At 33.4% G+C, this 16,165-nt stretch overlaps 4 protein-coding genes across 4 annotated transcripts in view; 2 read left to right on the forward strand and 2 right to left on the reverse strand.

Moving 5' to 3' along the window:
• Positions 1 to 3,396, forward strand: part of LOC128184834 (histone-lysine N-methyltransferase PRDM9-like) — a 31,618-nt gene extending 28,222 nt beyond the window's left edge. The window contains exons 12-13 of the mRNA XM_052854449.1: positions 1,638 to 1,701; positions 1,896 to 3,396. Coding sequence (XP_052710409.1) covers positions 1,638 to 1,701; positions 1,896 to 2,938 — 1,107 coding nt within the window. The 3' untranslated portion in view covers positions 2,939 to 3,396. The remainder of the gene's footprint in view (positions 1 to 1,637; positions 1,702 to 1,895) is intronic.
• Positions 3,397 to 4,427: 1,031 nt separating this feature from the next.
• On the forward strand, positions 4,428 to 5,335 carry LOC128184850 (uncharacterized). The gene has a single exon (XM_052854473.1). It carries the CDS (start codon positions 4,701 to 4,703, stop codon positions 5,247 to 5,249), a length of 549 nt encoding a protein of 182 aa, XP_052710433.1. The 5' UTR covers positions 4,428 to 4,700; the 3' UTR covers positions 5,250 to 5,335.
• Positions 5,336 to 8,609: 3,274 nt separating this feature from the next.
• On the reverse strand, positions 8,610 to 10,888 carry LOC128184857 (uncharacterized). Its single transcript, XM_052854479.1, has 4 exons — positions 9,862 to 10,888; positions 9,476 to 9,622; positions 9,197 to 9,315; positions 8,610 to 8,963 (listed from the first exon to the last, which is right to left on the reverse strand). The coding sequence occupies exons 1-4, from the start codon at positions 10,866 to 10,868 to the stop codon at positions 8,929 to 8,931; spliced, it is 1,308 nt and encodes a 435-aa protein (XP_052710439.1). The 5' UTR covers positions 10,869 to 10,888; the 3' UTR covers positions 8,610 to 8,928.
• Positions 10,889 to 11,329: 441 nt separating this feature from the next.
• Positions 11,330 to 15,965, reverse strand: LOC128184840 (uncharacterized). The gene is made up of 5 exons (XM_052854458.1): positions 15,912 to 15,965; positions 15,589 to 15,684; positions 14,988 to 15,038; positions 11,640 to 12,882; positions 11,330 to 11,391 (listed from the first exon to the last, which is right to left on the reverse strand). The coding sequence occupies exons 1-5, from the start codon at positions 15,963 to 15,965 to the stop codon at positions 11,330 to 11,332; spliced, it is 1,506 nt and encodes a 501-aa protein (XP_052710418.1).
• Positions 15,966 to 16,165: the final 200 nt, after the last annotated feature.

Here is a 16,165-nt window from a genome sequence, read left to right on the forward strand (position 1 = left end):
CTTGGTGAAACCAAATTTAATGTTATCAAAATGGAGTATCAAATAATCAACAGTTTTAAAGCCTCATATAAGGTAAAAGAATGGGTTGAAGACTCCTCTTTCTTTGTGTAAACTAATATTAAATTGAGATGTTGTAATGCATGCAACAAATTTGGTGCATGTAAAAGATGAAAAAAAATCTTAGTATATTGCATAATGGCACGAAAACCATCTGCAATATGCAAATTGTAAACCCCTAAAACTAAAAAAAGGAATTAGGTAATAAAACAATTATTTAATGCTTGAGCAGTCAATAGACCAGAATGTTTTCCCTTGGTGTAGGGAACAGCTCAGTATGATATATTGCCCTCGGCCGTTGGCCTCGGGCAATAGATCATACTGAGCTGTTCCCTGCACCTCGGGAAAAATATTCTGGTCTAGTGACTGCTCAAGCATTAAATAATTGTATACTATTGCATCACAACTTCCATTTGAAATTGACCAAACCCGATAACAAATGACTTAAATTAAATTGAGCGAGAAATAAAGTGACAGAAAAAGAATCAGTCACCCTTTTTGTTATGATGGCATACACAAGTTCCACGACTCGACTATACTAATACGCAGAACTAGTACATGTATTTCAAAATCTTGATTTACGATTTTTCCATAGTTGCAGGACTGTAGCTCCCGGTCTGAAAAAGCTACAGAATCTTACGTTTCAAAAAGTTGCAATTTACGATTTGGATTTACACACAAATTCTGTAGGAATAATTATTACTATTTCAATTCTTCAGACATTTTACTGCCGACTTCGTCGCCTAACTTGCCTCATACTTTGTCTGAACACACTTACCGAGTAACCAGCGCTAATTGAGGACAAATGCGACGTTCCTCAGTTTTATATAATTTGCCTTGATAGATTATTTCTTTTCTTATTTGCATTAAAACTATTAATGCCCAAAAACTCGGGGTGCATTACTCGGCTAATTTCGGAGTTAGAATATTTCGAATTTTTCTTTTTTAAATTGCAAACAAAATGCAATTAAATGATTTTTTAAAAGTCAAAAGATATATTTTCGATTGAAACCATACATCAAAAAGGAAAAAAATCATGTAACATGAAGATATAAATTTGGCATAACGCAATGGAAATCTTCACATTACGGAGAAAAAAAAAATAAAATAATTGTAGATAGGTCGCGTCTGACCTTAGTATAGGTTCCAAGTCCTCCATTTTAACTTTTTCTTACCGAGAGCTGCAGTCCTGCAGCTATTTCCTCCATTGTCAAAATAAAAAAAAGTTAAATATTAGGAGCATCTATGAATTTTTATAATAACACAAAAACGATAATCATATAAGAGGTTTTACGCAGTCTATGTTATCTCCTTTCATTCAGACAGTTACATCATCCGGAATCCCAAGTATTGATAGACCGTGTTGTTTTGGACATTGATTTGAAAGAACGTTTTAGGAGTGGGGATTATACTTCAATAGTGAACATGCGCGTAATAAATATTGCTCTAATTTCAATTAAAGTGCACTGTTTTAAATAAGTATCGGAATAATCAAGTGTCTTTGTTACAACATGTACAACAGTTAGTTACACATGTATCTAGGCAAGTAATTTGAATTTTGCAATTAATTTTTTAAACAGGTTAAAAGGGAAGATAAATCATCGGAAATGACTGAAAAAGCGATGGAAATGAACCAAAAAAATGGTAAAAAATCTTGGTAAAATTTTTCAATTATCATAGATTTGTTTTTCTGATAAAGCAATGAAAATGAGAAAAATGGTAAAAGTCTGCAGTTATCATTGATTTAGATAGCTAAAAAAACCTTAAAAACTATTAATCAAAAGAGGGGGAAAAATCTATCTTCAATTATCCATGATTTAATATTATAACTATTTCAGATGAAAAAGAAAATAAACCATTAAAGAAAAAACGATGTACAAGAAAAAAGAGAGGAACAAATTCTGCAGCACATGGGTCGGTACTTCAAGTATTGCAAACACAAAGTGAAGAAACCCCATATACATGTACATGTGGCGTGTGTGGGAAAGCGTTCAATCTGTCACACCACTTACAGACACACATGAGGGCACATACAGGAAAAAAACTGTATAAATGTGACGTTTGTGGGAAGGCGTTCAGTGAATCAGGAAACTTACAGAAACACATGAGGACACATACAGGAGAAAAACCGTATAAATGTGACGTGTGTGGGAAGGCGTTCAATGTGCCACACAGCTTACAGACACACATGAGGACACATACAGGAGAAAAACCGCATAAATGTGACGTGTGTGGGAAGGCGTTCAGTGAATCAGGAAGCTTACAGAAACACATGAGGACACATACAGGAGAAAAACCGTATAAATGTGACGTGTGTGGGAAGGCGTTCAATGTGTCACACAGCTTACAGACACACATGAGGACACATACAGGAGAAAAACCGCATAAATGTGACGTGTGTGGGAAGGCGTTCAGTGAATCAGGAAGCTTACAGAAACACATGAGGACACATACAGGAGAAAAACCGTATAAATGTGACGTGTGTGGGAAGGCGTTCAATCAGTCACAAAACTTACAGACACACAAGAGGACACATACAGGAGAAAAACCGTATAAATGTGACGTGTGTGGGAAGGCGTTCAATGTGCCACACAGCTTACAGAAACACATGAGGACACATACAGGAGAAAACCCGTATACATGTGACGTGTGTGGGAAGGCGTTTAATCAGTTACAAAGCTTACAGAGACACATTAGGACACATACAGGAGAAAAACCGTATAAGTGTGACATGTGTGGGAAGGCGTTCAATGTGTCACACAGCTTACAGACACACATGAGGACACATACAGGAGAAAAACCGTATAAATGTGACGTGTGTGGGAAGGCGTTCAGTGATCCATCACATTATAGAAGTCACAAAAAATCACACGAAGCTTAACAACATTTTCAATGAAATGTAAATGAGATAGATTGAAAAAGCAAATTATCAGATGCATGAATAAAACATTATATACATATTATTTTAGATTAATTTTTAATTTAATCCTTATTATCATTTAGCTATTGAAAAAAATACTTGTGTGATCAAAACTTGATGTGAATTTTCATTACGTCAATGTTAGTTTATGACGTCATAATTACAACTAAAAGTAGAACAATCTTTCTATTTCAAGAGACTGCTCGTATTAATTTTATCAAAAATCATAATACTGTTATTTTAGTTTAATATTTTTTTCAATAGTGTGAGGTTTATATGCATGTATTTATTTAAACACTTTTAAAAATACTTTCTTTAATTATGCTGGTTTGAAAGTACAGTAGCTACCTTCATATTTGGCATGAATCAGGAAAGATGCATTTTATTGTATGTAATTGCATTTTCATTTTCACAAAAAACTTAACGATTGTAAAAAGTAAGTAAAATTGACTAAATTATTGTTGATGCAGTCAGTATGTCAAATAAAAGAAACAACTAAATCGCATCATATTGAATTATATCTATGTAATTATTTTGCACAGTCCGTAATTTTTAAAGGTTGTTAAAGGTTATGACCGATCGATAAACTGGTTAGAACTGGACGGTGTATATTTCGAATGTGTCACAGGGGCAGATGAACAGAAGCTGTGATCTCGCGAGATTTACATGTAACGCGGAAAACGTTTCCGATTACGTTATATTTTTCCGGATTAGTTATACTTATAAATATATATAAATTTACCAGTTAAAAATCCCAATTTATTCATAAATATAACTGAAAAAATTAAAATGATTTATTGTATAAGAAAAGAAATTGTTTCGATTTATTAATCGATCGAAAACTAATGTAAACAATTTAAATTCAAAGTAGTACATAAACAATATAAGTTTAAAAAAAATATATTATCGTTCATTCACTGAGAACATAATATATATTTTAATTATTCAAACATAACCAATCCACAATTCAATTTCTTATATAACTTTAGTCACACAGAGGAATAAATGTTGTAGAATAAATGTTGAAGTTCATGATATTGGGGTCAGGGCTTGCATGTTTATCATCAGCTGAAGGTCAGCATGGTTTTGTCTGTTAAACAAATATATTCTGCGTGCATCATATTAGTCTACAAATTTATATTTTAGCACTTAATTATTAATACATAATTTTTGAAAAATGATTCATTTATGCCTACGTGTCGGTGATATAATAATACATGTATAGAGATACCGCGTGTTTCACATTTGTGTTTCATAGCCAAGAGTTTATACGAATTTCTCTTTATAAATGCGATGTCAGTTTACAACAAATACATAAAAATATTTTTTAACCTTGTTAAATCCTCTTATGAAATTTATATTTACTCCAAGTCAAACTATTAACGCACAATATAAAATAATTTGCTCATGAAAGTGATTCCCTTCAACATAATTCTGCGTTGCATACATGTAATAATCTATTTTTAAAGTATTCCGTACATTGTGTGATACTTTCATAGGTACAGAATGTTTTACAATCTTTAATTTATAGAGGAAACACTAAACTTTGCTCATTATTTCTGCAAAATATATTTAAAGAAACACAAATACATATCAGCTGATCGGAAAGGGACGCAACTCCTTGTCTAGTGTGTTAACGCCATAACTGCTTTCTCAGACGTCCGCTCTTCGGCTATATAAACGTGACACTCGGGCAGTGTAGTCATTTAGAGAAGCTGCCACTATGAGAGCACTTGTTCTTGGGCACAGCTTTATCAGGCGACTGAGAGACTGGATGAGGGTGAACGGCAGAGTGATGAGGCATGGCAACCTGGATGTCCATCTGCATGGTGTTGGAGGCAGAACTGTCCCACAGGTGTACCACCTTGACATGCAGTTGGTAGAGAGGATCAGTCCTGACGTTATTTTGCTTCAGCTGGGGGGAAATGACATCAACGACACGACCTCCGCCTCTGATGTCCTGGTGAAGCTGAAGAGGCGGATTACCGTGCTGAGGGAGAAACACCCGGATTCCATCATCATTGTGGCCTCGATCTTTTGTCGAAGGCGACCCAGGGGTCTTTCTTCACGGTCTTATGACCGTAAGAAGAAACGGGTCAATAAATTTCTTCTTAAAGAATTTGGTGCTTTCGAGCAGGGGAAGAAAGTCTTTTTCTTTTCCCACAAATTCTTTAAGGAGAAACACTTTGACAGGGATGGAGTTCACCTCAATGATGATGGAAACAGGTGTTTCTATCACAGCATTTTTTCAGCCCTTCGGCTGGTCCTGTGATGCACAGCTGCCTCCTTCCTGTTCAGATTGGTACAGATAGGTTACCTGTTAGCTGACCTTTGCTGTTGACCCTACCATCCAGTCAAAACGGCCTTTTTCAAGGCCACCAAATGATTAGAAAAGATGCCTCTATTACAATGCAGAAACTTTTTACATGAAGAAAAAAAATTTACACAATAATGCCTAGTTTAATTACCTGGGACGGTAAATTTTACTAGTGCTTACTTAGTTGATCACTAGCAATTGTTTCATGTTTGTTGTGAGCCCTATAATAAATGACAATATAATTATTTTGGTATCCTATAGATAAGACATTTTCATTAATAAGGTGACTGTTCTAATCCATCAATACATCAAGTTAATGTCATTTGTTGCTTATTCACTTCGTGCTACAATGAATTTAGTAGGGAATTGCTTTAGATAGCCAAAATACATATGTATATGTAAAATAGCTACATGAATAACAGAAAATGCCCTGAATGTATACATGTAAAACAAACTTAAGTTATCACCTTTAAGCAATGCTGAGAAACTCAATAGGAAGTTCATATTTATGGGTATATCTATGTGCTTCATTGTTATGATAAATAATACAGGTACATGTAGTTTTAACTTCACACATATGCAGGTACACCTTGTACAAAGGTCTTGACATCTCTCATTATACCATTAGCCTTACCATGATATATTTTTCCAGTATTACATACTGTACATGTAACAGAGCTAATTGAGTGTGTGTTATATGAATTAAAAATAATCTGAGTTTTCAAAGAAAACTATACACCCACGTATCATTTGATATCAAATATACACAAATAAAAATTAAGTATAATGCTCTCTATGGTGAATTATGTGGGTTAGGAAGGTGGTGATCATTGCCGAAAAATAAACAGCCAATTAATGCAATATCTGCATGGGTAACAGATGTAAATGATGGACACATTCGCTGTTGAATATTTTATTCCCTTTTATTGTTGTGATTTAATTCAATCTGTAAATATACATGTACATCAATATTATTCAGTAACATAATAAGTTAATATAATATAATTATTTTAACAGGCATAAAATATACCGCATATTTTAATGCTACATTTGTACAATATGAAAGAGTTATTCCCCTTGTCACAGCATTTTACATGTAAAAATATTTAACATGATATAAAGAAATCTATATATGCTCAGATTTATCATTATGATAATTTCTGATCATTTAAATACTCATTTACATATTATCCAGAAAAAAATTATTATATATATTAGTTAATGTAACAGAGACACTTATTGCCTCTGCTGGGGTTTGAACCCGGGTCCTCTGGCACGCCAGTCCAGCACTCTACCGATTGAGCAAAAGCCAGAGCTAGTAGGAATGCCATATGTCTGACTCTACCACATTAAGACAAATACGGTAAGTAGTACCTGTTTATGGAAGAGAGTATGGTACAAGCTCTGATACATCACTCACATTTTTAAATGAGTCTGGGTATCTCATGAAAAAAAAAGACAGTCAAGTTCACAATTTATAATGATCTGTTTTTTCCATCCTAATTTTATAGAAAAAATATTTGCAAATGAGGGTGCGATATTATGATGGTATAAATTAACCTTCATGTCAACTAGGAATCCCCAAGACCTACATGGCATGACAGATAGTATTTTCTATAATCATACCTATTAATATACATGTATATAGTTTACGTTTTTAAAATCAATTTCAAAATTATCATATTTAAAATGAAAGATAAACATCAAAATCTATCTTATTTGCCATGTAAGTTTCTGCCCTTTTATTGGTACTGATTACACCTGTAGCCATAAATAAAATAACTATTCATATAATTTAAGCTGGAGATGAAACAATTTGGTTTGTTTTCAACTACAAGGTGTATCTGTACCAAATACATGATAACCATATCTAGACTCTAAATTTTTTATAAATATTTTATTGTATTCTTAAATTGATTGAGCCAAAATTAGATATGTGCGCTGTTATGGTCATCATGTGGTTAAACTGTTTATCCTGCAGTACTGGTACTTGATTATGCATCCCTTCGTCAAACTGAACAACATGTAATGCAGGATAAACTATTACAAAATGCTGAAGTTTTGTTGTTTTTTTTTTATTAAATAACAGTACTAAATTTTTAAATAAGTACCAATACACGTTCAGCATTCCATAATTTTTATATCTAATTAACTGTCCGGGCTTCATCAGTTGGGAAACAGTTAATTATGCTAAAAAAATCAAACAAACAGACAAACAAAAAACCAACATAAACCTACATGTATGTAGTCCACATTGCTCATGCACCTAATACAATCTTCCTTCAGAAACATTGCAACAATATTTACTTTCCATATGAATTTTGTTTGTAAAAAGTGTGTGGAGAGCTTTGACATACACAGATGAGGAAGTGAATGGTTATGAAGTTTTAACTTAATGTGAGCTTAATGTGAGAATAATACAAAGATTTTAAGACATTGTGGAGCACGTAGCTCAATGGTAATGGGCGTTAGGCCAGTAACTGAAAAGGTGGCTGGTTCAAACCTTGCTGTGGTCACTTGGTGTTGTGAGTTGTGCACTAAACAGACAAGGCACTTTATCTACTGTTTCAGTCCACTAAGCTGAAATTGGGTACTGCTTACTACGGTCTGCGATGGACTGGTGTCCCATCCAGGGGGAGTCAATGACTCTCATCAGCTTAGCACCATGGAAAACCGCGGATAAGCCCCGGCCCTATGTGCCTTTATGGCATGGAGAAGGATTTAACCTTTTTTTAACTTTAAGAAATTAATAACTGCAGATAGTAATAGTATACAGCAAGGCAGATTTTATCAATAAATAAAAATAAACTTAAGCATTTAATAATACATGTGTATTTATTTTAAAGATGTAGTCTCCTAACTGCAATGGTTTGTGTATCTATAGATAGTCATAAAATGCAGAACTCAATCTGTGATTACACACACACACAGACTACATAATTCAATAAAACAAATAACTCATTGCACAGACAAAATCAACAATTCTTGATCAGAAAAACTCACTTTAATTAGTATTAATCTAAGTGGGCCTAAACAAAAGACATACCTTATATTCCCTTAATTTCTTTACCATGGTAATCCATGCAGAGATCTCTCTTTGTTCTTTTGACCCCATCAAACTCCTTTCTCTCCCTCTGCTCTCTCTGTCTCTCTCTCTCTGTCTGTCTGTCTGTCTGTCTGTCTTGTCTGTGTGTGTGTCTCTCTCTCTCCCTCTGCTCTCTCTCTCTCTCTCTCTCTCTCTCTCTCTCTCTCTCTCTCTCTCTCTCTCTCTCTCTCTCTCAGAATCTCTCTCTCTTAAAATTTCTTTTTAAAAATTTAAAATTAACATGTGAATATGAATGTTAAATTATATTAACTTCTGAAACAAAGTAAGAAATAGCTTAACCAGAACGAATAAGTTACTTACCTGCTACTGGACTGACTTAATGTCAAAGCCACATACCTGCCTCTACCCTCCACAGCCCACCATTTAAAACTGGATGTTGCATTTAGGTGCATTTGCTGTCCCAAATCTCCGGCAAGTTCAAGTAGAGAATATGTAGCTGATGACACTGGCCTAAGGAAATACCTTTTTGCCATTGCCAGTCTACTACCGGACTGACTTAATGCCACAGCCACATATCTGCCTCTACCCTCACTCTCCATCAGGATCTGGATTTCCCTGGTCACCTATTAAATACAACTTTTATTAAGTCTACACACTAGCTAGTATATTATTACATTTACATGGTTGTATATTTCATTAACAGCAGTATAATTATATTTTCATAATTTTTCTCACTTAATTATTTTTCAGCACAAGTTTTTAAACATATGTATGAAAATGTATCACATGCACTTTTCCTACAAGATTTCTCTATTGCATTTTTTAAAATTTCATAGTATAACAATTAATCATGTACCATTAATTGAAAATATGATCTGTTGAGGCTTTCCATCTTTGACAACAGTTATCCTTTTGCCTAACATAGATGGTGGTATTCTCATCCAAGATGGTTGACCCAGTCCACCTTGGCCAATACTTTGTAATAAAATCAATAAACATACATAAGCACAAAAACATCAATAAATTCAACATATATATTGCATTTGACAGGAGTAGTTTCAATGTGCTTGTAAGTGATTACAAATAATACTTAAAAAAATTACATGTTACAAATCAAATTAACGAAGTAACTTACGAAAACACATTTTGTTCATCACTCCGAGACACTTGCAGTGGTTGTCCTTGGGGATGAACCAACCTAAGTGGAGGGTAGGGAGCAACAGAGCCATGAGATGGTCCTGCTGCTGCCCCCTCTGTCTGTGTAGGAGTCTCCCCTTCATTCCTGTCATAATGAGATTCAATGGAAGTTAGCATTTGTTAATCAATTTCTAGTATTGCATTTTTATACAAGTCACATTTTGATCAAGTTTTACAATACATGTAGGGTATATATTCTCTTATATATTTCTCCATAGTAAACATATATTTCAAGTATTTATCAGTGATTCTTCTGTGATCATTCAACCAAAGCAAATTCATCCCTATTATTGATTAGTATATTCAAAAAAAATATTTATAAACCTTAGAAGTTTTTTCATATCCTCTTCTGTTGGTCTCTTCAGTGGTGTTTTCCTCGGCCGTCCCCTTTTCTTTTCAGTTTTGTGAAACCTTGGTTGCAGTATATTATTTGCGTTTCCTGCAATTCTTTCGGTGGGATTTAGCTTCATGGGATTTTCATCTTGGATGGTCATGCAAGCTTTATTACCTGAAATTAAACTTTCTAAAGACTTAATTATTGTAGATAATCTATATTTTATGACTTGTGGATTTTTAACCTGATGACCAAGTTCGTCGAGAAGGTTATCAATTCGCTGCAGTTGTATTTTGGATGTCTTTTCTTTAGGGTTTGCAGCTGTTGGTTCAGGATGACAAAGTTGCACTTCATTTTCATCTGAATCTCTTACAATAGTATCTGAAACACTGGAAAGAGAATGAATTTTATGAATATGTTTACATATATGACCATTGTGGTAATCACTGCAAGAACATTGATACATGTGATAGCAAAGATTTATGCATGGTAAATTTTTACATTTGCTATAACAATGTTCCTGTGAGCAATCATCCAGCATGGCCTCTATAATATAATTATCTGTTTCAGAATCTAATGAAAAGATACTGCTGGTAATTTGCTTAACCCTGGAATTATCAATATCCAAACCTCTGTCATGCCTATCCTTAATATGCACATCACTATCAGAAGGGTTGTTATAAGAAACACGTTGTAGGTGTCTGATAAAATGGTCATTCTCTATCTTTAACAAAGTGTCTAAAAGCACATCTATGCGCCTATTGCGCTTCCCTGAGAAGTATATAGTTTTCAGCTGGTTATGAAAACTTTCTACAAACATATTGGTATTAACATTGCCATATTCTATTCCTTTCCTAAAACACAATGACCATTTCTCAGGACGATTAAAGTAATTATCCATCAAATATTTTAAGAACCCAGGATTCATAGTAAGAAGTTTTGAGATCAATGATTCTTTATACCTATTGAAATCAATCTCTGATTTTGCTTGCAGCATGGCACAAAGATAACAGTATATTTCTGTTTTCTGAGCATCATTCCTAAAATGATTGTGGATATTTTTTATCCATGACCTTTGAATATGCCAGGTACAAAGGAACTGCTGAAGATCAGAACCAAAGACCGACTTTGCTGCGCCGGCATGCATTCCACCCTGCATTGTCATCATCTGTCATTATAACCTTGACCTTTGTTTCAGGGGAGAGAGCCTTAACTGATGACAGAAATAAAGATATTGCTAATTCATCTTCCCTATTAGAAATACAAAATGCAACAGGATAACCTTTACGAAACTCATCAGCTACCATGAGAGTAATTAACTTGAATGAATAACTATTTGTTTTATGTGTGGAATCCATGCATAAAATCCGGCCTGCAAATTTTTGGTACATGTCCAGCTGTTGTTTGGTCATGATGGCTAAAATAAAGTCCTCCTTGGCGAGTCTTTTGGAAGGATCTTCAATGCCTTGTTGTTTGTATAGGAGGACTGGGTTGAATGACTCTTGACGTAGAGCTTCCACCTTTAAAGAAGTTGACAGTGCATCATTACTGTCTTGAATAATTGAAGGATCTACAAGTCGTGTTTTCAAACTATGAATTTTCTTTCGATCTATCAAATGATAATACTTAAGGTCATCTAAATTATCCCTACCCTCTCTGTCACTAAAATGTTCCCTTACTTTGTCTATAATATTATTTATTGGAATTTTAAGAGCAAGCATACTGGTTATTTCTGATTTTAAACTGTCAGGAATAGGTAAATACTTACTTTGTTCAAATGACAAGGAATGGGTATGGGATTTGATATACTTTACCACCACCTTTCCATCACTTGTTTCACATACTGCAAAACGTGCTGGGCAAAGGCTATTGATTTGACAGTGTCCCTTCTTGTTTTTACGAGAAGTCTTTGGTTTGGTTCCTCTTGCCCTGTGCGCAGTGACTGGCCCATTCCTGTGACAGACTAGAGTATAGACCGTATTTCCCTTTTTATTTTTCTGTGGCCTTGACCTCCGAACGAATCTAGTGTTAGAGGACAGCTCTTCATTGCTTCGGAATTCTGAAAACTGAGCTAAATTGTCAAATGTCATATGTTCAACTTTAATATTAGCATCATGAACATTTATTGCATGTTCTATAAGTTGATCTACTGTTTGAAACTGCATGGAACATGTTGAAATCATACAGGCTTGAAGTTTACGCTTAGAACAAACAGATGGAGCTTGACCCTGACCAGAATGAAACCTTTTGACATGTTTCTTTAAATTCTCTACTTTTTTAAAGGAGACCTTGCACTGATGACACATCTTTGAACCTTGACTGTGACTTAGTGGACTGTCCTCAGATTTAACATAAGAGTGCAGTGCAGATATTGAAGGAGGAGAACTAAGTGATTTATAATTATGCATATTGATTGGCTTTGAAAATTGTGAACCTTTTGGTTTTGTATTGCTATGATCTTGACCTGGTAACAACACTGGATCTAACCTAGGGACAAAGGAAGAGAACTGGTTACTTGTATCTACCTCAGTGATAGACTCATAATGACCTCCACCAGCTCTTCTCCATGCAATATGGACGGTTTGTTGAGGCTGACCTTGTGAAAAAGTATTTTCATAGGTAGTTATTTGAGGATTATGTACATCTCCTCCAAATGTGACCAAGATATTAATATTCAAAGCCATGGACAGTGCTAAAATTGACTCTTGACCTGCATATGTATATTGTTGGCCTAAACGGTTTATTTGTTCATCTATTGTACCTGCATCATCTAGAAAATAATTTTGAAAAACATGCATATTACCTCTCAGTGTTTCGACCGCCAAATTTCTTAACTCCTGATGATTATCTTGATGACCATACAGGGAGAAACTTATTGAGCGGAACAGACAATTACCATCACCTGTGATTGGATTTCTTTGCAGGCCAAATGATGACAGGTACCTGTTTTGTTGTTCAAATTCCACATCTGCATCTGTGTAGGTTTTCACGAGCTCATTAAAATTTTCTGCCTAAAATTTGAAGCAAGTCTATATAATAGAAGACATATGCACATGGTTTGATATAACTTTAGATGCACATGTTTTGCAAACACTATAATGTATAACTTTTCACTGGCAGCTAAGTCTTGTAAGTCTATGAAACTCTATTGGACAATTACAAACTACACTGTATACAATTACATGTACTTTGAACTCCATGCAGAGTTTACCAGAAAAGTGCCTGAGACTGACAATGCATCTTCATGTTAATGAAACACTTCTATATATGTTATTGTTGACAATGACACACAGGCTTGTTTCTGATCTTGACAAAATATGTAAATGGTCTGACATATGGGCAGTTGATTTTAATCCCAGTAAAACCAAAAACCTTGATTTTAGTAGAAAAAATATATCTCATCCCCCTGTGCAGTTTGGTGTCCAAGGTCCATTTATACAAAAAGTTGATAGTCACGTACATCCATCTTGGTATAAATCTCCAATATGATGGAGGTTGGAAACAACATATTAATTCTATTCATGAAAAAGCTTGTATAAGGTTAAACCTATTGAAACTTGTTAAATATAAGCTATGTAGATGCTCTATAAAAAAATATATTTTTCATTTATAAGACCAGTTTTAGAATATGCTGATATAGTTTGGGATAATTGTTCAGATAGAGAAGTTAAACTTCTAGAAGATATTCAAGTAACTGCTGCAAGAATTATATCAGGTCTTAGAAGTAACTCATCCAGTCAGCTCTATATGATGAATTGGGTATTGATCTACTATCAGATAAAAGAAAGCTAGGTTCATAAACTCACATTATTTTATAAAATGGTCCATGGTCTTGCTCCCAAATATCTACAGGATTTACTTATGCTATGTACACCGCAAAATAATTACTCACTAAGACACCAAGATGATTTTAAATTTGTTATACCCCAGATAAAAACAACTGCCTTTATGAACAGTTTTCTACCTTCATCTATAAAATTATGGAATGAATTACCTCTTCACATTAGAATTTTACCAACTGAGTCTTCATTCAAAAAAGCCATAAAAAACATATTCTTTAGAAAGCCAAACAAACTTTATGACTTTGGAAACAGAAAAGCAAATATTATACATTGTCAGATAAGAAATAATGCAAGCAATTTAAATTCTGACCTATTCAATCATTTTTTGTGTGAAAATTCTATTTGTGATATGTGTGGTTATGTATCTGAAAATGCTTATCACTATTTTTTGTCTGTCCACATTATGATGCACAGAGGCAAGTTTTTATACAGTCAATAAGTAATTAACATTTAGATATCCCATCTCTCTGGACCTATTGTTATATGGGGACAGTAGTTTGCCTTATAACAAAAATGTTGCTATATTTAAGATTGTACATGATTATATATTAGCTACCAAAAGATTGAAGTTTTAATGCATTATTCACAGTGTCACTCAAACAGCTGAACTGCTAGCTTTCTACAACTATTTTTCATTTTGTACATAAATAATACCCGGTACCAAGCATCTTGATTCCACTTATTTTTCCTTTGTTTTTCTCTACTATATTCTATTGTTACATTGTACCATCAATGTTTGTCAAATTGAGTGTTAAAGGAGAGGGCTCAAATAGGCAGATTGCCTGCTGCCCAATCCTATTATGTAATATTTTTTTACATAATAAAATATTGTTTAAAGTGAAAAATGTTAATGAAACAGACGATGCAGTTAAATAACATGTACATGTTTATGCATAAATTCTTCCAACATTTTGAATCTATGAACATATAAAGTAATGCCTCATCCTAACATAAATATTCAGGCAACTTAATTCAATGAAACAATTCAAAAGCTACCAGAAATTACACAAGACTTAGTATAAACTAAGTTTGAAAATTTTATGCTTTCTATGAAGTGAATAATTTTCTTAAAAAGCATTAATTGTTCTCACCCAGTTTATGTAAGTATAATAAAGGGTAACTATTGAAATTATTCATCATAATCTAAATGATATGCTATTAAGTGTAGAAAGTAAGGCTGTTTGACTAAATTTGCACATCACACCTTCAGTATCATTTTTGCTGGATAATTTTATACATGATCTTATAATAAATGAAATTTGTAGTTAAATTACCTCTTTAACATTCAATTCCATTTCTTCCAATTCAACGTTTTGCAGCTGAAACTATTAAAACAATCTTTTGAATTTATAAATCACAACTGTTTTCATTAATTGTAAAAATATCATAAAATATTAGGTTATTAATTAAGGAGGCTAAATGAACACCAGATTATCTATCAGACCTTTATTCAAATCTAAGATATGATATCTTTGGATGTAAACTCCTTCTTTTATTAGTTAAGAAAAAAATCAATTTAATATTCTAGCTTTAAAATTTGACTTTTTCCTATACATGTATTTTATAAAGAGCTCTTCTTAAAGAGATTAAATAGTTTTAAAATGGCCACAACCATTTATCCCTCTTAAGGTACTGTATATCTGGAAATTTTTGCAATGATATATTCTAAACTTTTTCAATAAATAAGTAGAAATTATAACTGGTATTGTTAGCTATAAGAAACTTTTTAAGTTGCAAAAAATTACTGAGGAAAATAAAAAATTGCACATTTTTCCAATTTTGGCAAATTTTGTACCAAGCAAAAACAAAAAAAAAAACCTGGATGTATGGTATGCTAGGAAGTTTTTAAATCATTAACAACTACCAGTAGTTTACCTCAGTTGTTTGGTCAGATGTGCCATTCGTCATAATCTGGGGGTTTCCGGTTTGTGGTGTTTGTTGGTCAACTGTAGGAAGCTGGGGTTGAATATCCTAATAATTTTAGTAAAAAATTATAAAACCATTGAATTTGTTTAGACAAATAAAACAACTATGTGTAACAACTAAAAGAACAATTTAAAATGGCATGCACTGATTAATTTTTACCAAAAATGCTAACAGATAAGATGGTTAATTCTTGCCCCAAGTAAGGGATTATTTATGGCCATTATGATATTATAAGCTATTCTCATACATGTATATACAGCACAAATACTCACTGAAAAAGAAAAGTAATTATGCTCCATCCCTGTATACATGCATGAGCTTGACATAATCAAGCTCAGTATGTATGCCTATAAAAGTAAAGAAAATACCAATAAATAAATTTTAATTTTAAACAGTATGTGCCTTTATGAATATTAACTAAGACATACACATCTGTATGATGAACTCATTTCACAGATTGAGAGAAATATGCATTATTGCATAACAGCAATTTTATACTAGATGCTGTCATTAGACAGTAATACCC

Source organism: Crassostrea angulata, chromosome 5, assembly GCF_025612915.1.
Source record: "Crassostrea angulata isolate pt1a10 chromosome 5, ASM2561291v2, whole genome shotgun sequence".
NCBI classification, from domain to species: domain Eukaryota; kingdom Metazoa; phylum Mollusca; class Bivalvia; order Ostreida; family Ostreidae; genus Magallana; species Magallana angulata.